This window comes from Saimiri boliviensis, chromosome 12 (assembly GCF_048565385.1).
Source record: "Saimiri boliviensis isolate mSaiBol1 chromosome 12, mSaiBol1.pri, whole genome shotgun sequence".
In the NCBI taxonomy this organism is placed as follows: Eukaryota; Metazoa; Chordata; class Mammalia; order Primates; family Cebidae; genus Saimiri; species Saimiri boliviensis.
This window is the reverse complement of record NC_133460.1, coordinates 52,351,696-52,378,660: the sequence shown is the minus strand read 5'-3', so window position 1 is coordinate 52,378,660 and position 26,965 is coordinate 52,351,696. Positions and strand designations below refer to the sequence as shown.

Sequence of the window (26,965 nt, the reverse complement as noted above, 5' to 3'; positions counted from 1 at the left end):
TATTCAGTTGAATGATTATGTGCATTTTATTTGCAGTAACAAATTTATCTGGTTACATGGTTGCTTTTCTCTTGTTTTTAGGAGGTGTTCCTGCTCATATGTTTGGCATGACAAAGTTTGGGGATAATATTGAGGATGAATGGTTTATTGTTTATGTCATAAAGCAAATTACAAAGGAATTTCCAGAGTTAGTAGCAAGGTATTGTAATTATTTTAGTTATTCTAAAGGAATTCTATTACTGAAATAAAGTGACTACATTTTTATCTATTTAGTGATTTATTTTTCTCCTAGTCTGCTGGAAATTATACAGATTTGGGACAGATTTTTAATAGTATCTGTGCTTTCTTTTTTTTTTTTTTTTTTTTTTTTTGATACATAGTCTAGCTCTGTCACCCAGAATGGAATACAGTGGTGTGATCATGGCTCACTGCAACCTCTGCCTCACAGGTTCAAGTGATTCTCCTGCTTCAGCCTTGTGACTAGCTAGGATTACAGGCACGCACCACCACACCTAGCTAATTTTTTATTTTTATTAGAGATGGGGTTTCACCATGTTGACCAGGCTGGTCTTGAACCCCTGACCTCAGATGATCCACCCTCCTCGGCTTCCCAAAGTGCTGGGATTACAGTTTTCTTTCTCTTCTCTTGTGACTTCCTTTTCTTGAGAAAGAAAGTACTATCGAAGAGTTCAACTTCTGAAAGTTTTCAGACAAAACCTAGGGTTCTGCTGCTCTGGCTTCCCAGAAGTAATCACCATTAAATTCCTTGTGGATCTTTGGAAAATAAAATTCCATTCATACACATACATATTTTTCATACTTTAAGTATGTATGTCTCTACTAGACCATAGCTATACTTTTTGAGAAATCATACACAGAAAAAATTTAAAGAGAAGTCAGTGAACAATTGTATAGGAAGCAAAGTAGGTTAACACTACATTAAAAATGGGACTTGAGGTAGGGTGTGGTGGCTTACGCCTGTAATCCCAGCACTTTGGGAGGCTGAGGCAGGAGAATCGCTTGAACCCAGGAGGCAGAGGTTGCGGTGAGGCGAGATTGCGCCATTGCACTCCAGCCTGGGCAACAAGAGCAAAATTCCATCTCAAAAAGAATTTTAAAAAGACAGGTTCTTGCTATTTTGCCCACGCTGGACTTGAACTCCTGGGCTCAAGCCATCCTCCTGCCTCCCTCTCCCAAGTATCTGGTACTACAGGCACATGCCACTGTGCTTTATTTTATTTTATTTTATTTTTTTGAGACAGTTTCACTCTGTTGCCCAGACTGTACTGCAGTGAAACAATCTTGGTTCACTGCAACCCCTGCCTCCCAGGCTCAAGTGATTCCCATACCTCATCCTCCCGAGTAGCTGGGGCTACAAGTGTGCACCACCACACTTGCCTAATTTTTGTATTTTTTGTGGAGACAAGATTTCACTATGTCCCTACATTGGGAGGCCATCTCTACTTTGGGAGGCCGAGGCAGGCGGATAACAAGGTCAAGAGATCGAGACCATCCTGCCAACATGGTGAAACCCCATCTTTACTAAAAATACAAAAAAATTAGCTGGGCGTGGTGGTGCACGCCTGTAGTTCCAGCACTTTGGGAGGCTGAGGGAGGAGAATCACTTGAACCTGGGAGGTGGAGGTTGCAGTGAGCCAAGATCGCACCACTGCACTCCAGCCTGGTGACAGAGTGAGACTCCGTCTCAAAACAAACTAAATAAATAAACTAAAAACCAGACCTGAGTTTTCTATAAGTACCAAGTATTGCCAGCAGAGGGCGTTCCGCCCACTTATATTTTGTCCTAGTTTTCCTAATCAGCATCCAAATTCTGATCTTTTTTTTTTTTCTTCAGGGAGTCCAGAATGAAATAAATTCTGATTTTTTTTTTTTTACTCACCCCAGCCTCTTTCCCAGCAGAACAAAAGAGAAGGGAAAAAAACCTGTGAAAACTTATTATTTAAATTTTAAATATACATTAAAATAGAATGAACTCACATGTTCCCATTACCCAGCTTCAACAATCACCAACTCATGGTCATTGTTTTATCTGTAGCTGTCATTTGATCCTTAAATACTTCAGGATGTAAATCAAAGAGATAATTCATTTTTATCTTTAAATAAATTTATTTAAAATTTTTTAATGTTTTAAATTTATTTATTATTTATTTAGTTTTTTAAAGACAGGGTCTTAGGCTGGGCGCCATGGGTCATTCCTGTAATCCCAACACTTTGGGAGGCCAAGGCAGACGGATCACCAGAGGTCGGAAGTTCAAGATCAGCCTGACAAACATGGAGAAACCCCATCTCTCCTAAAAATACAAAATTAGCTGGGCATAGTGGCATATGCCTGTAATTCCAGCTTCTCAGGAGGCTGAGGCAGGAGAATCACTTGAACCTGGGAGGCAGAGGTTGCGGTGAGCCAAGATCACACCATTGCACTCCAGCCTGAGCAACAAGAGTGAAATACCATCTCAAAAAAAAGACAGGGTCTTGCTATTTTGTCCAGGCTGTACTTGAATTCCTGAGCCATCCTCCTGCCTCAGTCTCCCAAGCATCTGGTACTACAGGCACATGCCACTGTGCTCTATTTTATTTTATTCTATTTTATGTTTTTGAGACAGAGTCTCACTCTGCAGTGGAATGATACTGGCTCACTGCAACCCCTGCCTCCCAGGCTCAAGTGATTCTTATACCTCATCCTCCCGTAGCTGGGGCGACAGGCGTGCAGTGCACCACCACACCGCCTAATTTTTGTATTTTTATAGAGACAAGGTTTCACCATGTTGGCCAGGCTGGTCTTGAACTCCTGACCTCAAGTGATCTACCTGCTTCAGCCTCCCAAAGTGCTGGGGTTACAGGCATGAGCCACTGCACCTGGCCTATTTTTTAAATTGACAAATAAAAATTGTATATATTTATTACATATAGCATGTTGTCTTGAAATACATATATATTGTAGGATGGCTGAATTGAGCTCATAAGATCTATCACTTCACATACTTATTTTTTTGTGTGTGGTGAGAACATTTAAAATCTGCCTTAGCAAGTTTCAAGAACACAATACATTGTAGGCTGGGCACAGTGGCTCACACCTGTAATCCTAGCACTTTGGGAGGTTGAGGCAAGAGCATCACATGAGGTCAGAAGTTGGAGACCAGTCTGGCCAACATGGTAAAACCCCGTCTCTACTAAAAATACAAAAATTAGCCAGGCATGGTGGCGCATGCCTGTGGTCCCAGCTACTCAGGAGGTTGAGGCAGGAGAGTCACTTGAACCCAGGAGACAGAGCTTGCAGTGGGTATGACTGCACCACTGCACTCCAGCCTGGGCAACAGAGTGAGACTGTCTCAAAGCTAAACTAAAATAATAAAAATAAAAGTATAGAGCTAGAATGGTATATAACAGTATATAAAATACGCTGTGTCTTGTGTAAAAAAGGGAGAAAATACAAATATATATTTCTATAGCTAGATTATGCATAAACAAACTCTAGAAGGATATACAAGAAACAGCAGTGATATGTGTAGGGTTGAGCAGATAGGAACAAAAGTAGGAGGGAGACTTTTTCATTTTGTAACTTTTAATATATTTTTAAAAATTTTACCCACATGAATGTATAACCTATTAAAACTTTTAAATTAAAAACATGATGCAGGCTGGACACAGTGGCTCATGCCTGTAATCCCAGCACTTTGGGAGGCCGAGGTGGGTGGATCACCTGAGGTCAGGAGTTCTAGACCAGCTTAGCCAACATGGTGGAGCCCCGTCTCTACTAAAAATACAAAAATTAGCCAGATGCTGGGGTGGGCACCTGTAATCCCAACTACTCGAGAGGCTAAGGCAGGAAAATTGCCTGAATTCAGTGGAGGTTGTAGTGAGCCTGAGATCAGGCCACTGCACTCCAGCCTGGGCAACAGAGCCAGACTGTCAAAAAAAAAAAAAAAGAAAAGTGATGCAAATGATTATCTTTTCAGGTCCAAATACCACCTCTTACATGAAGGCTTTTCTAATCTCAGCTATGTTTTTTTTTTCTTTTGGAACCCTATAGTACTTTGTGTATTTTCATATTTTTGTCTACTATTTCTTTATGTAAATTGCTTATCTTCTCTCGTTATCATCTACCTTCAACTCCTTCTTACAGTCTTACAGTCTCCTTCAGTGCTTAATGTTATCTTAAATATTTTTCTTTCTTATAGCTATCTACACATGGTTCATACTCAAATATTTACTAAGATGAAAAGGAAAATGTGCCGGGCGCGGTGGCTCAAGCCTGTAATCCCAGCACTTTGGGAGGCCGAGGCGGGTGGATCACGAGGTCAGGAGATCGAGACCATCCTGGTCAACATGGTGAAACCCCGTCTCTACTAAAAATACAAAAGATTAGCTGGGCATGGTGGCGCGTGCCTGTAATCCCAGCTACTCAGGAGGCAGAGGCAGGAGAATTGCCTGAACCCAGGAGGCGGAGGTTGCGGTGAGCCGAGATCGCGCCATTGCACTCCAGCCTGGGTAACAAGAGCGAAACTCCATCTCAAAAAAAAAAAAAAAAAAAAAAAAAAAAGAAAAGGAAAATGTATTAGAATAAAACTGTTTTGGTTACTAGCAAATATGTGCTTTTTGAATGCAAAATTGGAAATTTTCTTGCATTAGGATTGAAGACAATGATGGCGAATTCTTGTTAATAGAAGCTGCAGACTTTCTCCCTAAATGGTTGGATCCTGATAATAGCACCAATAGGGTAAGTATATCCAAGTTTAGAAAATTTATAGAGATGAAATCATATTGGATTACATTCATATGTATCTAGAGTTTGCCAGTGCCCCTTGTGAAAATTAAAATGTACTATTTGCAGGTATTTTTCCACCATGGGGAATTGTGTATTATTCCTGCACCAAGAAAATCTGGAGAAGAATCTTGGTTACCCAACACACCCCCAACAATTCCACAAGCATTGAATATAATCTCAGCACATCCAGAAAAAATACTTGCTTCAGAATCTATACGAGCTGCTGTGAATAGGCGCATCAGAGGGTAAGAAAAATATCACTTTCGTTGCTGTTTAAGGAATATTTTAGTTTCATGTCGTTCAGTCTTTCTTTGATTTTTGTTTTCCTTTAAGTTCTGTTGGACTTAATTAGTCTTTCTCTGACTATAAAATGTCTTTCACCTATATTAAGGCTAATTTTCATTTTGTCTTCATTCCTGTTTATGAAATTGACTAATAAATTAAATTTACAGATTTTAAAATTGGAAGCAAATACATCTTTAAATTCCCATTCAGAAGGGTTATAATCTTGTCCCAATATTTTTGCATTTATTTACTCTAGATATCATGGCTAAGTGTTAGCTCTATCCATGGGTAAAAAATTTGAGACCTTCAAAAAACAGAAACCTAATGAAACACAAGGTGCTCCGGTTTTTTCTGTTGTTCTGGGTCTCTATCTGGGATTCTTTGACCTATGTCAGAATTCAGTTTCTGAATAAAACTTTAGCTTTTATTAAGAAAAGAACATCTTAACCTAGTAACATATTAGTTCATCCATTCAAATTTGGGTACCTATTAAATGTGTAGCACAATTTAGGGCTTAACAATATTAAAAATCAATTTTAGCTTCAGTATACTTTGTACCATTCTTTCAGAAGAAAAACTTTGATTTTATCTTTAAAGTATAATAGGTTTTTTGTTTTATTTTTGAACTACAATATTCCCTTTTCTTTATTTTCCATTTCTTCCTACTTTTTCTTTTTCCTTCTCTTCTTTCTTATAGTCTTAAGTATATGTGCAGTATCTGTTTTCATCTCTCGTCACCCTCTACATACTGTTCTTGATGAACAAAGACAAGATGTTGAAAAGAAAGTGAATGATATAAGAATTCTAGGTATTTGTATATTGTAAAATGAAAATAATTATGTTACCTGTCCCAGGTACCCAGAAAAAATTCAGGCCTCCCTTCATCGAGCACACTGCTTCCTTCCAGCTGGCATTGTGGCAGTGCTAAAGCAGCGCCCCAGATTGGTGGCTGCAGCAGTCCAGGCATTTTACCTACGAGACCCTATTGACCTGCGAGCCTGTCGTGTTTTCAAGACATTCTTGCCTGAAACTCGAATAATGACATCGGTGAGATTGCTATCTTGGTCATTTAGTTTCTCTCACGGGAAACAGAGTGGAAACATTATTATTTTTTTCTTTTTATATTTCTTAGTGCTCAGTGAATGAAACATTATTTTAGTTGCTCTCTAGAAAAAACAAGGAAATATTCTATTTCTTCATAGCATGTTGATACAGGTTGAATATTCCTTATCTGAAATGCTTGGGACCAGAAGTATTTCAGATTTCAGATTTTTTTTTTTTTGAATATTTGCATTATACTTACCAGTTGAGCATTCCAAATCTGAAAATGTGAAATCTCACAACTTTGAGCATATTGTTGGCACTCAAAAAGTTTTGGATTTTGGAACATTTTAGATTTCAGATATTCACACTGGGGATACTCAAACTATACACATTTTTTCTTCTACCCAGTGAAGGAAATTTTCAGGATACCTGACTCCCCATTTTATACTCAATGTTTCATACCTATTTTTGACCATATTTTTCTATTTCTATAATTATTTCCTCCTTTTTTTTTTTTTTTTTTTGAGACAAGATTCTTGCTGTATTACCCAGGCTGGAGTATAATGGAGCCATCTCAGCTCACTGCAACCTCTCTGCCTTCTGGGCTCAAACGATCCTCCTGCTTCCCGAGTAGCTGGGACTACAGGTGCCTCCCAAGACGCCTGGCTATGTTGGCCATGTTGGCCATGTTGGCCAGGCTGGTCTTGAACTCCTGACTACAAGTGATTCACCCATCTTGGCCTCCCAAAATGCTGGGATTACAGGCATGAGCCACCATGCCTGGCCTAATTATTTCCTTATTAACAGTAAAATATTTCATCTCTTCCAGGAAATTAAGAATTATTCTTGGCCGGGCAGGGTGGCTCACACCTGTAATCCCAGCACTTTGGGAGGCCAAGGCAGGTAGATCACTTGAGCCCAGGCGTTTGAGACCAGCATGGGCAACATGGTGAACCCCATCTCTACAGAAAATAAAAAAACTAGCCAGGTGTGATGGCGGTTGCCTGTAATCCTTACTACTTGGGAAGTTGAGGCAGGGGGATTGCTTGAGACCAGGAGGTTGAGGCTTCAGTGAACTGATTGCTCCACTGCACTCCAGCCTGGGCAACAGAGCAAGGCTCTGTCTCAGGAAAAAAAAAAAAAAAATTATTCTTTACCTTTCACCCCTTAAATTGCTGTATAATGTAACTAATGATAAAAATTTTACTAGTGCCGGGCGCGGTGGCTCACGCCTGTAATCCCAGCACTTTGGGAGGCCGAGGCGGGTGGATCACGAGGTCAAGAGATCGAGACCATCCTGGTCAACAAGGTGAAACCCTGTATCTACTAAAGATACAAAACATTAGCTGGGCATGGTGGCGCGTGCCTGTAATCCCAGCTACTCAGGAGGCTGAGGCAGGAGAATTGCCTGAACCCAGGAGGCGGAGGTTGCAGTGAGCCGAGATTGCGCCATTGCACTCCAGCCTGGGCAATGAGAGCAGAACTCCGTCCCAAAAATAAAAAATAAATAAATAAATAAAATAAAATAAAATAAAATTTTACTAGTGATTACTAAAAAGTAGGCAGTAGGGTTTTGTTTTGTTTTGTTTTTTGAAACAGAGTCTTGCTCTGTCGCCCAGGCCGAGTGCAATGGTGCAGTCTTGGCTCACTGCAACCTCCACCTCCTGGGTTCAAACAATTCTCCTGTCTCAGCCTCCAGAGTAGCTGGGATTACAGGTGTGCACCACCTTGCCTGGCTAATTTTTGTGTTTTTAGTAGAGACAGGGTTTCAGCATGTTGTCCAGGCTGGTCTCAAACTCCTGACCTCAGGTGATCTGCCTGCCTCGGCCTCCGAAAGTGCTGGGATTACAGGCATGAGCCACCATGCCCAGCCAGCCACAGGGTAAATTTTATGGTATGTGAGTTGTATCTCAATACAGCTGTTAAAAACAAGTAGGCAGTGAATAGGTTGAATTTTCTTTGCATTTCATATGAATTTGAAGCTTATAAATGGACTTCTTACTTAACTCTCAAGTGATATTCACAATTTTAATTTCAGGAAAAGACTGATGTATTTTGTGTCTTGATGCCCAGGTCACATTCACTAAATGTCTGTATGCACAGTTGGTGCAACAAAGGTTTGTGCCAGACCGGCGGAGTGGATATAGGCTGCCTCCTCCATCTGATCCCCAGTACCGAGCCCATGAATTGGGCATGAAATTGGTAATGTTGAACCAGAAATGTTGTTTTCTTTCTTTATGTAAACGGGCTCTTAATAGAATAGTGGCACAATATAGAAAGTCCAGAAATACACCCTATTTATGTAAGAATGCAGTAAAATGTGACATTTGAAATTAGAATGAAAAAATGTGTTATTTAGTAAGTGACGATGGGACAAGTGTGAAGCCATCTGAAAAACTGAAGTTGATTCCCTAACACCTATACCAGAATAAATTCCAATTGGATCATAAAGTTTTAAACATAAAACTTGAAACTAGACAATTTGAAATACAAACAATAACTTTTTATAATCTGAATAGGAAAGGCCTTTCTAAGTATGACTTGAAACCAGAAGCTATAAAAGGTCAAACTGATTAATTACGCAAAAATTAAGCATTTCTGCATGGGAAAGAAAAACTCCATAAATAAAGTCAAAAGATAGCAAACCTGGAGAAAGTTATATTTGCAATCTAATGAAAAAGAGCTGACTTCTCTAATATATAAAGTGTTCATTTAAGTCAATATGAAAAAGATAATACTAACCAATTAATTTTAAAATGTCCAGGAACTATGAAAATAGTCCACAGAAAAGGAAGTACATATGACCTTTACGTTAAACATAAGAAAAATATTGAATCTTACTCACGGCTGGGCGAGGTGGCTCAAGCCTGTAATCCCAGCACCTTGGGAGGCCGAGGCGGGTGGATCACGAGGTCGAGAGATCGAGACCATCCTGGTCAACATGGTGAAACCTCGTCTCTACTAAAAATACAAAAAATTAGCTGGGCATGGTGGTGCGTGCCTGTAATCCCAGCTACTCAGGAGGCTGAGGCAGGAGAATTGCCTGAACCCAGGAGGCGGAGGTTGCGGTGAGCCGAGATCGCACCATTGCACTCCAGCCTGGGCAACAAGAGCGAAACTCCGTCTCAAAAAAAAAAAAAAAAAAAAAAAAAAAAGAATCTTACTCACAATAAAAGAAATACACTTTAAAGCTACAAAATAGTGTTTTTCATCATTGTGTTAGCATGTATCAAATGGCTTGGTAATACATACTGGGTTGTTGAGGATATATAGAAAAAAGCACACTCTCAGACATTGTTGATAGGAATGTAAATGGATTGTATCCCTTATGAGAACATTTTGGCAAAATAGATGCTCCACGACTTACAGTGGGGTTACTTCCTGATAGACCCATCAAAAATTGAAAATATCATAAGTCAAAAATGTATTTAATACATCTAACCAAATGAACATCATAGCTTAGCCTAGCTTAAATAGGCTACCTTAAATAGGCTCAGAATACTTACATTAGCATACAGTTGGGGGAAATCATCTAACAGAAAGCCTATTTTATAACAAACTTTTAAATATGCTGTGTAATTTATTGAATACAGTATACTGTAGAGTACAGGATTGGTTGATTGCCTTTGTGATCACATTGCCAACTGCAGCTTGCTGCCACTGCATATCCAGCATTATGAGAGAGTGCATATTGCTAGTCTGCGAAAAGATAAAAATTCTAAGTAAGGTTTCTACTGAATGCACATTGCTTTCATACCATCATAAAGTCAAAAAATTATTAAGTCAAACTATCATAAGTTGGGGACTGTCTGTTATCCATTAACATTTAAAATGCACAAACCCTTTTGATCATCATTTTCACTTCTAGAAAATTATTCTCTCTGTATTTTAAGTATGCACAAGGACATATTTGGAGCATACTCATGACAGCATTGTTCATAGTAGCAAAAGATTGGAAACTACTTAAATGTCCATTAGTAGGGGAATAGTTAGATAAATTGTCCTCTAGCTGTGAAGTAAGATGAATGAATTTGTGTGTGCTCATGTAAATGATCTCCAAGGTATATGGTTTAGTGTAAAAAGCAAGGTATAGAATAGTGCGTATGCATTCATTGAGCAACAAAAGGTGTGGGGTAAACTATGCATACAGAGAGGCACACACATATCTACTTCAGTGTGTAGATTACTTCTGAAAGGATGTGCAAGAAGTTGGTAACAGTGTTCTCTAGCTTAATCAGGGAAGTTCCCTGTTTGAATTATTTAACCATGTGCATCTGTTATATTTTTTTAATCAAAGAACTTTTCAAATGAAGTGATTTCCTCCCTTTACTATGTCTGAGGTCATGTTCAGTTTATGTATAATTTCTGCTGAACAAGAAACCTTTTGTAACCCTTTTCATAATTAAACAAAAAATAAATGGAAATTTCTGGTTTTGTAATCAGCAGGAAAAGGAATCTCTTTGAAGAGAACAGGAATCTTGGTTGTATATCATTTTCTTTCCCTTTATGATTTTTACTATTCTATGATGATTAAGAAACTTGGAAATAAGTTTATGTTTTTCATAAAATTTAGAAAGCATTATAATTGTCCAAATGCCCATGTATCCAGTCACCTAGTTTTAGAGTGTGGCTAAGTGGAAAGAAAGTAATATATTATAATAAGATACAGAAAAAAAGGAACTTCATAACAAAAATTCTACCTATCTTATCTAGGCTCATGGATTTGAGATCTTATGCTCCAAATATAGCCCACATTTTTCTGACTGCAAGAAATCCTTTGTGACTGCCTCACCACTCTGGGCCAGTTTCCTTGAAAGTCTGAAAAAGAATGATTACTTTAAGGTAGGACTTGCAATGTATTGGTTTTTAAGTATACAATCCAGACAAAATCATGCCAGTTACTTAAAGTCCTATGGTCCATGTTTAAATGTGTGACATAATTATGGAAGGTAGAGTTAAAGGAGACTTTTCTAGTTCAGTGATAATGAAGGAGGTATCTATGAACTGTTTCCAGTATTAGAGAAAAACTAATACTGTTTTATATTAAATGATGAAAGTGATTATTTGTACCAGATAAAACAACTTGCAAAAACTTGATAACACAAACATGAAAAACACCAGATAGCTAAGTGAATGGATCTCTCAAAAATTGAAGAAAAGAAAAGAAAACACCGGATAGGAAAATTAGCAAGGAGTTAGATTTTAAAATTTATTGAAAGATACCTAGTAAATTTCTCTTAAAGTATTCAACTTCACAAGTAGTAAAGATATACATATGAACACAGTAATGAAGAATGTCTTTCATGTATGTACAAAAGGATATAAATGATATTCAGTGCTGTCGAGAGTACGGTAAAACGAATACTCCTATACCTTGCTGGTAACATTGAAAATTGGTCGAACCTTAATTGGAAAGTAATTTGGTAGTGTCTTCCAAGAGCTGTGGAAAGGTTCAAACTTGGAACCTTCACTTTGAATAATCTTTTAAAAGGAAATATCTAAGAAGTAGAAAAGTTCGTAAGAATACGATGATGATAAAGATGGCACAGCAATATGAAAAGTACTTATGATATTATAGTATATATACCGTGGGTTTTTTTTTTTTTGAGATGGAGTTTCACTCTTGTTGCCCAGGCTGGAGTGTAATGGCGTGATCTCAGCTCACTGCAACCTCCGCCTCCTCAGTCCAAGCGATTCTCCTGCCTCAGCCTCCCAAGTAGCTGGGACTACTGGCGCACACCACCACACCTGGCTAATTTTTGTATTTTAGTAATGGTGGGGTTTCACCATGTTGGGCAGCTTGATCTTGAACTCCTGACCTCAGGTGATCCACCCACTTTGGCCTCCCAAAGTGCTAGGATTACAGGTATGAGCATGAGCCACCACGCCCAGCTATTGTTGTTGTTGTACAGGGTCTCGCTCTGTCATGCAAGCCAGAGTGTTGTAGTAGGATCATAGCTCACTGCAGCCTTGAATTCCTGGGCTCAAGTGATCCTCCTGCCTCAGCCTGTCAAATAGCTGAGACTATAGGCATGTGCCACCATGCCTGGCTAATTTTATTATTTTTTTTCTTTTTAGTAGAGTTGAAGTCTTGCTATGTTGCCCAGGCTGGTCTCAAAACTCATGTCCTCAAGTGATCCTCCCACCTCTGCATCCCAAAGTACTGGAATTATAGGCATGAGCCATGGTGCCCAGCCAGTATATTCTTAAAAAAATGTAAAATACTAAGTATGACTACCACTAGAAATATGCATTTAGAAAACACAAATGATACTAATGGTGGGATTTTGCCATTTTTTATTCTACTTGGCAAACTTTCTGTACTTTGTTTTGTGAATTACTCATCAGTTATCTCTTTTTAATTTTTTTTTAATTTTTGTTTTTGTTTTTGTTTGTAGAGGCAGGGTCTCACCACGTTGCCCAGGCTGGTGGTCTTAAACTCCTGAGCTCAAGCAGTCTGCCCACTTCATCCTCCCAAAGTGTTGAGATTACCAGGCATGAGCCACTGCACCCAACCAATTATATCTTAATAATTAAGTAAAAGAAAATAGTAGAAAACTCTCCAAGCTGGAAATAGGCCCATAATGGTGAAAAAAATTAGGGACCAATACATGTAGCCGAGTCCCCTCATTTGAAGAAACTGGAGCTCAGACAGGCACATTTATGACAAAACAGGACCTAGGCCTTGGGCCACATGATTCCTGAGCAGTAGACTATTTGCTGTCTCTCTGAAAGTTGCTAGTGAACACATTATTTTAATGACAACTTGTGAGTAATGTTCTGATGGACTATTTTTTTAAGGGATTAATAGAAGGTTCTGCTCAGTATCGGGAAAGACTAGAAATGGCAGAGAATTACTTCCAGCTCTCAGTAAACCAGCCAGAAAGGTGAGTTATTGTTAAGACTCCTACTGCAAAGATTGGTTGTTAGGTAGTTTTCTTTATTTTCTTTTTTATTTATTGTATTGTATTGCATTTTTGTATGGAGTCTCACTTTGTCCCCCAGGCTGGAATGCGGTTGCACAATCTCAGCTCACTGCAACCTCCGCCTTCCAGGCTCAAGCAATTCTCTCACCTCAGCCTCCTGAGCAGCTGGGACTACAGGCATGCACCACCACACCCGGCTGATTTTTAATTTTTTTGTGTTTTCAGTAGAGACGGGGTTTCACCATGTTGACCATGCTGGTCTCAAACTCCTGACCTCAAGTGATCTGCCCACTGAAGCCTTCCAATGTGCTGGGATTATAGGCATGAGCCACCACACCCAGCCTAGATAGTTATTTTTAAATAATAAAGTTTGTTGCTATAAAATAACATACATTTAGTATAGCAAATACAGAAGGATGTGACAAGGAAAAAATTTGTACCAGAGAGTCAACCAGTGTTATCACTTTATTACCTTCCAGGGTTTGTTCTCCGCCCTTGCCCCCCCACCCACTGCCCCGCCCTCAGTTGATTTTTGTTATAGAAAGGCCAGGCATGGTGGTTCACACCTGTGATCCCAACACTTTGGGAGGCTGAGGCAGGCAGATCACTTGAGGCCAGGAGTTTGATACCAACCTGGCCAATGTGGTGAAACCTCATCTCTATTTAAAATACAAAACTTAGCCGGACATGTTGGCTTGCGCCTGCAGTTCCAGCTACTCAGAAGGCTGGGGCATGAGAATCGCTTGAACCTGGGAGGCAGAAGTTGTAGTGAGCTGTGACCACGCCACTGCACTCTAGCCTGGATGACAGAGCAAGACTCTGCCTCAAAAAGAAAAGAGAAAGAAATCTTGCATCCTCCTCTATATGATTTTACTCATCATGATATCACATTTTTCATGGCATTATAAAGTCTCTATAAACATAATTTTTGAAAGCTGCATAATATTGCTGGGCATGGTGGCTTACACCTGTAATCCCAGCACTTTGCGAGGCCAAGGTGGGCAGATCATGAGGTCAAGAAATGGAGACCATCCTGCCCAACATGGTGAAACCCCATCTCTACTAAAAATATAAAAATTAGCTGGGTGTGGTGGCACGTGCCTAAAGTCCCAGCTGCTTGGGAGGCTGAGGCAGGAGAATCACTTGAACCTGTCACTGCACTTCAACCTGGTGACAAAGCGAGACTCCGTTTCAAAAAAAAAAGAAAAAGAAAAAAAGCGGCACAATATTTCGGCAAATGGATGTACCATAATTTACTCAACTATTTTTTGCTGTTGGGGAAAATATTGCAAGTAGCTTAAATGTCCAACATTTTAATTAATGTTACAGGAGAGGCTCCCATTCTGCACACCAACATAATTTTTAAACAGTTGAAACCAAACTTCCATCTCCCTCCAGAGCTATTGTTGAATTCCTAATGTTTGTGTTTTTTTTAATAGCTGAATTAATATCATAGACTTTTTTTAAGATTTACCTTTCATTTTCACTTTTTTCATTTATTATTATTATTTATTTTTACTTACTTATTTATTTTTTTAGACAGAGCCGTGCTTAGTTGCCTAGCCTAGAGTGCAGTACTCCACCTTCCGGGTTCAACTGATTGTCCTGCCTGAGCCTCCTGAGTAGCTAGGATTATAGGCATGCACCACCACACCTGGCTAATTTTTGTATTTTTAGTAGAGACAGAGTTTTGCCATGTTGGCCAGACTCCTGACTTCAGGTGATCCACCCACCTTGGCCTCCCAAACTACTGGGATTACAGGCACGAGCCACCGCACCTAGCCATTAATTTTTTATTTTTAATTATTATGGATGCATACTAGTTGTACATATTTATGGAGTACATGTGATTACACATATAATGTACATGTAGCATACAATGCATAATGATCAAATCAGGGTAATTAAGCTTTTCATTACTTCAAGCATTTATCATTTCTTTTCGTTAGGAATATTTTTATTCTAGTTTTTTAAGGTATATTGAACTATATAATTAATTATTGTTAACTGTAGTTACCTTATTGTGCTACTAAACACTAGCTCTTTTTTATTTTTTTTAAATATTTTTTGGGGTTTGCCAGGAAGATGTTACTAAAAAGCGTTCCAGATCCAGACCCCAAGAGAGGGTTCTTAGATCTTGTGTATAAAAGAATTTGGAGCAAGTCCATACAATAAAGTGAAAGTACATTTATTAAGAAAGTAAAGGAGGCCGGGCGCGGTGGCTCAAGCTTGTAATCCCAGCACTTTGGGAGGCCGAGGCAGGTGGATCACAAGGTCGAGAGATTGAGACCATCCTGGTCAACATGGTGAAACCCCGTCTCTACTAAAAATACAAAAAATTAGCTGGGCATGGTGGCACGTGCCTGTAATCCCAGCTACTCAGGAGGCTGAGGCAGGAGAATTGCTTGAACCCAGGAGGCAGAGGTTGCGGTGAGCCAAGATTGTGCCATTGCACTCCAGCCTGGGTAACAAGAGCGAAACTCCGTCTCAAAAAAAAAAAAAAAAAAGTAAAGGAATAAAGAATGGCTACTCCATAGGCAGAGCAGCAAACACTAGCTCTTATTTCTTCAATTTAACCACATTTTGGTACCCATTAACTATCCCCTCTTTTTCTCCCACTCTCTGCTACCCTTCCCAGCCTCTGGTAACCATCATTATCCTTTTTTTATTTTTTTTATTGAAACGGGGTCTCACTCTTGCCCAGGCTGAAGTGTAGTGGTGCAATCATATCTCATCGTAGCCTTGACCTCCTGGGTTTAAGAGATTCTCCTACCTTGGCTTCTCAAAGTTCTGGGATTACAACAGTGAGCCACTGCACCCAGCCAACCATTATCCTGCTCTCTATCTCTGTGAGTTCAGAATTGTTTTTAGTTCCTACGTATAATACCAGAGACTTTCCCCCAATTTATTAGAGATTGTAATAGTGAAAAATTATAAGCAATCAAAGTATCTATCAATAATGGATAAATGAATTGCATTGTATTTATATGATGGCCTACTATCCTGTAGTTAACCAAAGATTAACTAAATATAAATATATCTGATTTAGGACTTATCAGTCTCAGTGCTACTGACATTTTGGATCTGATAATTTGTTGTGAAAGACTGGCTTGCACTTCGTAGTAGATTTAACAGCATCCGTGGCCTCTACCCAGTAAATATCAATAGCACTTCTCCCTCATCTTCCAATCATGACAACCAGAAATGTCTCCAGACATTGCCAAATTTCCTTGGGGGACAAAATTGTCCCTGGTTGGGAACCACTGATCTAAATGAATAGATTTCAAAAACATAATGTCAGCGGGGAAGGGGAAGAAAAAGCAAGTTATAAATATGTACAGTAATGGGTACCAAAAAAAAAAAAATAGAATGAATAAGACCTACTAATAGATAGCACAACAGGATGACTAAAGTCAATAATAACTTAATTGTACATTTAACATAGAGTGTAATTGGATTGTTGGTAACTCAAAGGATAAATGCTTGAGAGGATGGATACCTCATTCTCATGATGTGCTTATTTGCATGCCTGTACCAAAACATCTCATGTACCCTATAAATATATACACCTACTATGTACCCACAAAAATTAAAATGAAAAAGAATAAAATAAACATATACAGTATGGGTGCTGCACATATAAAATTTTTTTTTTTTTGAGGCGGAGTTTCACTCTTGTTACCCAGGCTGGAGTGCAATGGCGCGATCTTGGCTCACCGCAACCTCCGCCTCCTGGGCAAGCAATCCTGCCTCAGCCTCCTGAGTAGCTGAGATTACAGGCACGCGCCACCATGCCCAGCTAATTTTTAGTATTTTTAGTAGAGACGGGGTTTCACCATGTTGACCAGGATGGTCTTGATCTCTTGACCTCATGATCCACCCGCCTCAGCCTCCCAAAGTGCTGGTATTACAGGCTTGAGCCACCATGCCTGGCCATAAAAATTTTATTTTTTATTTTTTATTTTTATTTATTTATTTATTTTAGACGGAGTTTCGCTCTTGTTACCCAGGCTGGAGTGCAATGGTGCGATCTCGGCTCACTGCAACCTCCGCCTCCTGGGTTCAAGCAATTCTCCTGCCTCAGCCTCCTAAGTAGCTGGGATTACAGGCACGCACCACCACGCCCAGCTAGGTTTTTTTTTTTTTGTATTTTTAGTAGAGACGGGGTTTCACTATGTTGACCAGGATGGTCTCGATCTCTCCACCTCGTGATCCACCCGCCTCGGCCTCCCAAAGTGCTGGGATTACAGGCTTGAGCCACCGCGCCCGGCATAAAAATTTTAAATACACAAAATACTATACATTATTTATAGATACATATATATTTATTCAACAGATACTTGAGTGTCTCCTATGTACCAGGCCCTATTCCAGGTGCTGGGGATAAGATAAATGAACCCAAGGTGTCCTTGTCCTTATAGAGCTTACATGGTAATATAGGAGAAAGACAGCACATTATATAATTTTAGATGGTGGTAAGTGCTATGAAGAAAAAGGAGTGTGTGAGGAGACAGGGGTAGAGACTGCTCTTCTAGATAAATTGGTAAAGGAAGGCCTTTCTAAGGAAGTTTTCTTTGAGAAGGGACCTGAATGAAGTGAAGGAGTGAGGCATTTGGGTATTTGGGGCAATAGCATTCCAGCAAAAGGACAGACAGCAAATACAAGAAATAGAAACAGAAATATATATACAGAGAGAGAGAGAAAAGTGCAGAAGTGTATGTACTTGAGAAAGCAGTCACCTCCGGGCAGCAGGACAATGGATTGGGATAGATGGCAGTGATCATCAAAGGAAACATTAATTTGCTCTACAATTTTTTTTTTTTTTTGAGACGGAGTTTTGCTCTTATTACCCAGGCTGGAGTGCAATGGCGTGATCTCAGCTCACCACAACCTCCGCTTCCTGGGTTCAGGCAATTCTCCTGCCTCAGCCTCCTGAGTAGCTGGGATTACAGGCACGTGCCACCATGCCCAGCTAATTTTTTGTACTTTTAGTAGAGGTGGGGTTTCACTATGTTGACCAGGATGGTCTCGATCTCTTGACCTCGTGATCCACCTGCCTCGGCCTCCCAAAGTGCTGGGATTACAGGCATGAGCCACCGCACCCGGCCTTCTCTACAATATTTTTAAGGTACATGATAAACCTGTACACTTTGTTGCCAATTTGAAATAAATAAATAGGCCTGGTGCAGTGGCTCACGCCTGTAATCCCAGTACTTGGGGAGGCCAAGGTGAGCGGATCACCTGAGGTCAGGAGTTTGAGACCAACCTGGCCAACATGGTGAAAACCCGTCTCCATGACAAATACAAAAAATTAGCTGAGTGAGGTGGCAGGCTTCTGTAATCCCAGCTACTCAAAATTAAAAATAAATAAATAAATAGCCAGGCACAGTGGCTCATACCTTCTGTAATCCCAGCTACTTGCTGAGTGAGGTAGGAAGATTGCTTGAGCCCAGGAGTCAAGGCTGCAGTGAGCTGTGGTCATGCCACTGCACTCTAGCCTAGGTGACAGAGTGAGACCCTGTCTTAGGAAAAAAAAAAAAAAAAGCTGTGCAGAGATACTTACATGTTGAGTGAGTAACATAATGGTGACATGATTTGTTACATAAATTGATGGCACCCTGTTTGAAATATTAAGAATGGAGCAAATCAAGTTTTATAAAGGACTTTTTAAATTGAATAAACATTTGCATACCATGCAGAATCATGTAGGTGATGGGGAACTGTCTCTACTCTGCATTATTAATCTATAAACATTACTAGGAGAGAGAAAAGAATAACCCAAATATTCTTAACAAAAGGCAAGATAAAAATCATCCTGAAATATCAAATGCTAAAGAGAGTCAATAGTGAGAAGGTAATTTCACTAGGGTAGAAGCAGAGAAGCTAAATAAAGAAAGATAATGTAAAGGTTCAAGGAGGAGTTATTTAAAAAAAAAAAGGATATTTTAAAAAAATCCTCTCGTCTTAAAGAACGAGGATTTTTTTTAATGCATAAATATATTTATTGTTTTATATATACGGGTTTTTTTGGTTTTTTGTTTTTTTTTTGTTTTTTTTTTTGGAGACGGAGTTTCGCTCTTGTTACCCAGGCTGGAGTGCAATGGCGCGATCTCGGCTCACCCCAACCTCCGCCTCCTGGGTTCAGGCAATTCTCCTGCCTCAGCCTCCTGAGTATCTGGGATTACAGGCACGCACCACCATGCCCAGCTAATTTTTTGTATTTTTAGTAGAGACGGGGTTTCACCATGTTGACCAGGTTGGTCTCGATCTCTCGACCTTGTGATCCACCCGCCTCGGCCTCCCAAAGTGCTGGGATTACAGGCTTGAGCCACCGCGCCCGGCCCAGTTGTTTTTTTTTTTTTAACGGAGTCTCACTCTAGTCACCCAGACTGGAGTGTAATGGTGTAATCTCAGCTCACTGGAACCTCCAGCTCTTGGGTTCAAGCAATTCTCCTGCCTCAGCCTCCCAAGTACCTGGGATTATAGGCACCCACCACCATGCCCAGCTAATTTTTATATTTTTAGTAGAGACAGGATTTCACCATGTTGGCCAGACTGATCTCGAACTCAACCTCAGATGATCCGTCTGCCTCAGCCTCCCAAAGTGTTGGGATTACAGGGGTGAGCCACCATGCCTGGCCTGCAACATTGTTATTTCAACAAATTCAAAACAAATATTCATATGTAGAGAAGTGGTTAATTAAATTATGGCATGTGCTGGAAATGCTGTTTAGCTCAATGTTTTTCAGTGTAGCAAATCTATTTTGTAAGGACTTAGAAGGCCTTTCAAGTCGTACTAAGTAAAACTGACTGAACAATATGTTTATTATATTTCTGCATATTTGCTTTTTCCTTACTTATATTTGATGGGTTTCTGCCTCACCCTTCTAAGTAGCTTGGATCACACACATGCACTAACATGCCTAGCTAATTTTGTTTTTTTTGTTGAGACAGAGCCTCACTATGTTGTCCAGCTCCTGAACTCAAGTGATTGACCTAATGTGATCCCCCAAAGTGTTGGGATTACGGGTGTGAGCCACCCTACTTTGCTTCAGAGCCAAAGGGGAAGCAAATTGGGTAGATCTCTGAACCTCTATCTTCCACTTTAATTTGATTTAATTAATATATTTATTTTTTAAGACAGAGTCTTGTTCTGTTGCCCATGCTAGAGTGCAGTGGTGTGATCTTGGCTCACTGCAACCTCTGCCTCCCAGGTTCAAGTGATTCTCCTGCCTTAGCCACCTGAGTAGGGGATTACAGGCACATGCCCCCATGCCCAGTTAATTTTTGTATTTTTAGTAGAGACAAGGTTTCACCATGTTGGCCAAGTGAACTCCTGACCTCAAGTAATCTGCCCACCTTGGCCTCCCAAAGTGCTGGGATTACAGGAATGAGCCACTGCGCCGGGCCTATCCTCCATTTTAATCAAAGCCATTTTTCTTTGAGCCCTTCTGTATTTTAGAGTTACTGGTAAAAGTTTTATTTGATGGAGTTTGCACCATGTTGGGCAGGCTCGTCTCGAACTCCTGACCTCAAGTGATCCGCCCAAAAAAAAAAAAATTTTTTTTTATTTGATAATTCAAGGAGGAGATTTAAAAAATAAATAAATAAAAATAAAAATTTTTTAAAAAGTTTTATTTGAGAAAAAGGGATCTGCAACCTAAAAATATGCTTAAAAACAAATTAGAGCCAGGTATTTTGGCAGGTACTTGTAGTGCCAGCTACCTGGGAGGTTGAAGTGGGGGATCACTTGAACCCAGGAGTTTGAGTCCAGTCTGGGCAACAGTGAAACCCTGTCTCTTAAAAAAAAAAGCAAAAACAAACAAAAAACTCCCCTAATTAGACTCGTTAATCCCTATAAAGTAATTATAGTATGTATAAAAGCAATTTCGTAGAGGTTCCAACTTTAAAAGACTATGTATTTATGATTACTATTCTAGGTTCTTTTATGAAGAAATACTCACGTTTTTCATTTTTTATAGTTCTCTTGCTGTGAGCCCAGGCGAAGAAATCTTAACCTTATTACAGACAATGCCATTTGATATAGAAGACCTTAAGAAAGAAGCAGCTAATCTTCCCCCAGAGGATGGTAAGTGATGGACTGGGATACAGTGGAAGGGTTAAAAAAAAAATTAAAATCTTCTACTAAGTCTCGCAGGAGCCTCTCCTGAAAGGACTTATCATGTGAATGTAGAATGGCAATATTATGCTTTCTTCTTTTTCAGATGACCAGTGGTTAGATCTCTCGGCAGATCAGCTGGAGCAGCTGCTGCAGGAAGCTGCTGGCAAAAAAGAATCAGAGTCTATTTCCAAGGAGGAGAAGGAGCAGAGCTATAACTTAACTCAAGTCTCAGAGAGCGTGAAATCTTTCATATCCAAAGTCTCAACCCACAAGGGAGCGGAGCTGCCTAGGTAATTTGCGTAAAAGTATAAATATATAAATAGTTAGAACCCAAATGTTGAAATCATTGACCATTGCCATTTCTACTTTTTTTTTTTTTTTTTTTTTTTTTTTAGTAAATGAGTGGTACAGCTTTCTTTCTTTTTTGTACCTAGTATTGTGACGACTTACTAATCTGAAATCAGATTTCTAGAAGCCTCATCTTTTGCAATCCTTGAAATAAGCCAGAAAGATCACCCAACAGATCTAAAAATCATCATCTAGAACCATACAGGGAAACCATATATTTTACTCTTTAATAGCCTTATGGGCTCAACATTTAGCTTTCAACAAGTTCAGACTTCTGATCTCCCACCCTACAAGCAGATTGGAAACTAAAAACTCAAAGGGATTCATCAGAGGCAGAAATAATAACAGAAATGTGAAATTACATTTGGCAAGTAACAAGAAAAACAGGTAGATAGAATTGTTACTTGTGTATCAAATATATCATTTTTAGTGTTGATGCTCTTGAACCTGGTGAAAGATCTAAATTTATGTTTGGTATTCTCTCTTTAATAAGGGAGGAATAAGGGAAGATAACGTTCTTATTTTTTAAGCTTTAGTTCTTCAAAAAAATAGGCTTTATTTAAATTAACTCAAATAAATAATGCTTTTACTAATGCTAGATATCTTACTGGGGCTAGAGAGTGGGTAGGTCCCAAATTAGCATAAGTTAAATGTACATAAACAAGATGCAGTTTTTACTTTTCATTTATCAGACTTTCCCATTTCTGTTGTCCTGCAAGACCAGTAAGCTCAAGGATTTTTAAGACTTAAACTACAATTTTTCTTGCTGTGCCTCCTTAGAAATTCTATCTTTGGTAGCTTTCCTAAGAATGGTACCACTTTAGAAAAGTTTCAAACAGTTATATTTAGAATAAATTAATCGTCTTTGTCCTTTAATATTGCAGAGAACCTTCTGAGGCTCCAATCACTTTTGATGCAGATTCTTTTCTTAATTATTTTGATAAGATTTTAGGTAAGTAATGGTGTGATGTTCACTTCCGGTTTAAAACTGTATGTAGCATGGCTGTTGCTAGAGCATTGGGTTATTAGATATTTCAGAAGCCAAAATATTTGGTTTCTCTTCCTGGTTTTGAGTTGCTTTCAACCATGAACTACACCCATCAACAATTTTGTAGAGGCTGCCTAGCTCAGTGTGTCACTGATGTATGTAGTAGCTACTCATTAAATATTTGAGAGTGACTGAATGCTGTGTGTTTAAATAGGGTTTTATCTTGGCTCCCATATTATATTGTTCTTTCTTTTTTGGAATTACTGTGCTTACAAATCAATAAGAAAAAGACAACCCAATAAAAAATTATAATATATATGTACAGAACTGTGGAGGTAAAGATTAGGATACCCAGAAACTGCTAAAAGATGCTTACCTTTGGGAAGAGAGTGAGACTTGAGGCAATATTTGTATGGCTTGAGTGTTTACATCACAATATATTCATTTATTAGGTAGTATTTAAATTTTTAAAGAAAAATATTTTAATTAATTGAATTCACTTTTTTTAAGGTAAACCTTTTGACTCAGCCTGTATACTTTTCCGCAACATTAAATGTACACATATCTACCACCATTTGTAGAATGGATTTTTGTGAAGAAGATTGACTATGTGTGTCTTTTTCTATGGATAACATTCTAATTATTTTGAGATGTGTAGTAATTCAAAAAATAATAATAATAATTACCAAGTGGCTCTTTCTATGTTGGGGTCTGTGTAGGGCCAAGGCCTCATGAGTCAGATTCTGACTGTCTGGATGAGGAAGACTTTGAATGTTTAGATAGTGATGATGACTTGGACCTCGAAACACAGGAACCTGGTGAAGAGGCTTCTCTGAAAGGAACTCTTGATAATCTCAAGTCATACATGGCCCAGATGGACCAGGAACTAGCACAAACCTGCATTGGCAAAAGTTTCACCACCAGGAAGCAAGTGGTATGTGTGTTTTTAACCTCTTTCTCTTTCTGAGTCTAGTATATCAGGTAGCTAAAACCATATTTTATTATAGTTTTTCTTTTTTGGGTGTGTGAGATTTGAAATAAATAAGAATGTTAATTGTTTTCCTGATTGGTAGGATAAAGGATCATAAACTTAATTTCCCTAACCATAAGCTTAATTATATTGCTTATTCTATGTTATCTATCAGGACTTAAAAAGTCATATAATATGCTCAAATTAGAATTCAATTGCACACTACTACTACTAAAATGGATTTTTTTTTAAGGTAGTTAAAAAAACAGCTGGATGTGGTGGCTCACGCCTGTAATCCCAGCACTTCGGGAGACTGAGGCAGGCGGATCAGGAGGTTAGGAAATCCTGGCCAACACAGTGAAACCTCTTCTCTACTAAAAATACAAAAATTAGCGGGGCATGGTGGCGTGTGCCTGTAGCCCCAGCTACTTGGGAGGCTAAGGCAGGAGAATCACTTGAACCCGGGAGGGAAAAGTTGCAGTGAGCCGAGATCACACCACTGCACTCCAGCCTGGGTGATAGAGTGCGACTCTGTCTCCAAAAAAAAAAAGACTGCAATGTTCTTTCTCAAGAGCTTTTGAGACTGTGCCTCAGGCCATAGTGAATTAAAACATAAAATAACATAAGTAAATAAATAAACAGAGATCATCTTAAGCATCCAAATAACTTTCCAATTTTAACAGTTTGTTTTGTATGTTTCCCTAATTTAGAGCCAAATTTAGAATTCACCTTCTGTTTACATTTTCATACTAGTTTTTATGCCACCACTGTCTAATCCTAAACAGAGGCATTACAGAAATAGCAAGGACCCTGGAGTCTTATGGGTTAAGGTTTGAAGTCTAGCTCAGCTGTCCACTGTGACTGTATCTATAAACCATTAATCCTCATGTCATAGAATTAACATGAGAACCAAATGAGACAGTAGTAAAACCTATAATAGGCCTTTAATTAATGTTAATTCCCCTTGCTTTGGTCATCTAAACCACTTTAAAACTAAAATCACTTCCAGAATTGTCAAAATCTAGTAGAAACCATAGATTTATCTAAAGCAGTATTTCATAAATTTTAATGTGAATATAAACCAAAGGATCATGTTACAATATAGATTCTGATTATTCAGGTCTGGGATGAAGCTGAGATTTTTCTTTTATTATTTTATATTTCTATTAATTTTTTTATTTGAGATGAAGTCTCCCTCTGTCACCCAGGCTGGACTGCAGTGACGCGAGTTCGGCTCACTGCACCCTCCGCCTCCTGGGTTTAAGCAATTCTGCCTCAGCCTTTCAAGTAGCTGAGACTGTAGGTGAGTACCACCATGCCTGGCTAATTTTTGTATTTTTAGTAGAGATGGGGTTTCACCATGTTGCCAAGGCTGGTCCCAAACTCCTGACCTCAAGTGATCCACCCGACTCGGCCTCCCAAAGTGCTGGGATTACAGGCATGAGCCACCCCTCCCAGCTGAGATTTTCCCTTTTTTTTTTTTTTTTTTTAATTGAGATGGAGTTTCACTCTTGTTACCCAGGCTGGAGTGCAATGGCACGATCTCGGCTCACTGCAACCCCCGCCTCCTGGGTTCAGGCAATTCTCCTGCCTCAGCCTCCTGAGTAGCTGGGATTACAGGCACGTGCCACCATGCCCAGCTAATTTTTTATATTTTTAGTAGAGACGGGGTTTCACCATGTTGACCAGGATGGTCTCGATCTCTCGACCTCGTGATCCACCCACCTCGGCCTCCCAAAGTGATGGGATTACAGGCTTGAGCCACTGCGCCCGGCCGATTTTCCCTTTTTTTTTTTTGGACGGAGTTTCACGCTTGTTACCCAGGCTGGAGTGCAATGGCGCGATCTCAGCTCACCGCAACCTCTGCCTCCTGGGTTCAGGCAATTCTCTTGCCTCAGCCTCCTGAGTAGCTGGGATTACAGGCACGTGCCACCATGCCCAGCTAATTTTTTGTATTTTGAGTAGAGACGGGGTTTCACCATGTTGACCAGGATGGTCTCGATCTGTTGACCTCGTGATCCACCCGCCTCGGCCTCCCAAACTGCTGGGATTACAGGCTTGAGCCACCGCGCCCGGCCCGATTTTCCCTTCTCTTTTTAATAAGCCCCAAGCAATGGAGATTCTGCTGCTCCATGGACTATACTTTGGGTAGCAAGGATGTAAAAATCTGTCAAGCTATGATCTTTCAAATCCTTTCCCCAGTCTGTGTAACCAGAGGCCCAACTAACAATTTAGTCTTTGTGATTGGAACCACAAAGCCTTGTGTTTTTACTTTTAACCTTTTTCTTTGGGGGAAAAGAAAGAAACACTCACTTCTTTCATTTTGAAGAAAATTTACAGTATTATTTCTTTTTATTTTTTCCTATCATCTCAAACACATGTGTGTATTATTTCTTTCTTTTAAGACTCTTAGACAAGTTATAAAGGTACCTTCTTAATTCTTTTATCCCTTGAGCTATTTCAAAATAGGCATGCAATTTATTCGATTTGCAGGAATTTTTCCTGGAAATAAGTGTGTTATAATCTGTAGAACCAAGTTTTAATATGTGTGCTAGGCCATACAAGTTATTAGACTTCATTTTCAATTTATATCACCAAGGTTAGGATGTTTTCCTTTTTAAGCTGGAATGCAAATTTACATTGTTGCTTAGTTATCTTTTTATTGTAACCACCATGCAACCTAATGATATATTATCCCATAATTTTCTTTTCCCTCCATGAATAAGGAACCTGTATCCCGGACTACTGATAACAATTCAGATGAGGAAGATTCTGGTACAGGAGAATCTGTTATGGCACCAGTGGATGTAGACCTGAACCTGGTTTCAAATATATTGGAATCTTATAGCTCCCAAGCTGGACTGGCAGGACCTGCTTCCAATCTTTTACACAGCATGGGAGTGCAGCTGCCTGACAACACTGATCACAGACCAACAAGTAAGCCAATGAAAAATTAACCAGCAAATTTAGCTTCTCTTTTTTCTTTTTAAATAAATAATGAATCAAATTCTGTTCATTTCTAATTTACTCATTTGGTAAAAATGTTTCTTCATTACAAGTTTTACAGATTGACTTCTCCTCCATGCCCCAAATGTGGCCCTCTTGGCACAAGTGTTTGTGATCTCAACTGTGGTTTACACACAACGTTTTGAACTCGGCAGGGTAGAATCTAGCCCCTAGACAACCTTGAGATAAGATTCACACACTTCATTCTAAGGACACACCCTCCCACGATATATCCTTGGGGTAATTCTTTTTTTTTTTTTTTTTTGAGACGGAGTTTCGCTCTTGTTACCCAGGCTGGAGTGCAATGGCGCGATCTCGGCTCACCGCAACCTCCGCCTCCTGGGTTCAAGCAATTCTCCTGCCTCAGCCTCCTGAGTAGCTGGGATTACAGGCACGTGCCACCATGCCCAGCTAATTTTTTTGTATCTTTAGTAGAGACGGGGTTTCACCATGTTGACCAGGATGGTCTCGATTTCTCGACCTCGTGATC

At 39.4% G+C, this 26,965-nt stretch overlaps 1 protein-coding gene across 2 annotated transcripts in view; it reads left to right on the top strand.

The window, feature by feature from the left end:
• The window catches only part of ECD (ecdysoneless cell cycle regulator), a 35,428-nt gene extending 8,952 nt beyond the window's left edge, over window positions 1-26,476 (top strand). For both annotated transcript variants that reach the window (XM_003939812.4, XM_010350522.3), the window contains exons 3-14: window positions 82-199; window positions 4,651-4,738; window positions 4,853-5,031; window positions 5,926-6,118; window positions 8,189-8,317; window positions 10,829-10,957; window positions 12,917-13,002; window positions 21,024-21,130; window positions 21,267-21,453; window positions 22,396-22,463; window positions 23,219-23,433; window positions 26,196-26,476. In XM_003939812.4, the coding sequence (XP_003939861.3) occupies window positions 82-199; window positions 4,651-4,738; window positions 4,853-5,031; window positions 5,926-6,118; window positions 8,189-8,317; window positions 10,829-10,957; window positions 12,917-13,002; window positions 21,024-21,130; window positions 21,267-21,453; window positions 22,396-22,463; window positions 23,219-23,433; window positions 26,196-26,426 (1,730 nt within the window). In that variant the 3' untranslated portion in view covers window positions 26,427-26,476. The remainder of the gene's footprint in view (window positions 1-81; window positions 200-4,650; window positions 4,739-4,852; window positions 5,032-5,925; window positions 6,119-8,188; window positions 8,318-10,828; window positions 10,958-12,916; window positions 13,003-21,023; window positions 21,131-21,266; window positions 21,454-22,395; window positions 22,464-23,218; window positions 23,434-26,195) is intronic.
• Window positions 26,477-26,965: the final 489 nt, after the last annotated feature.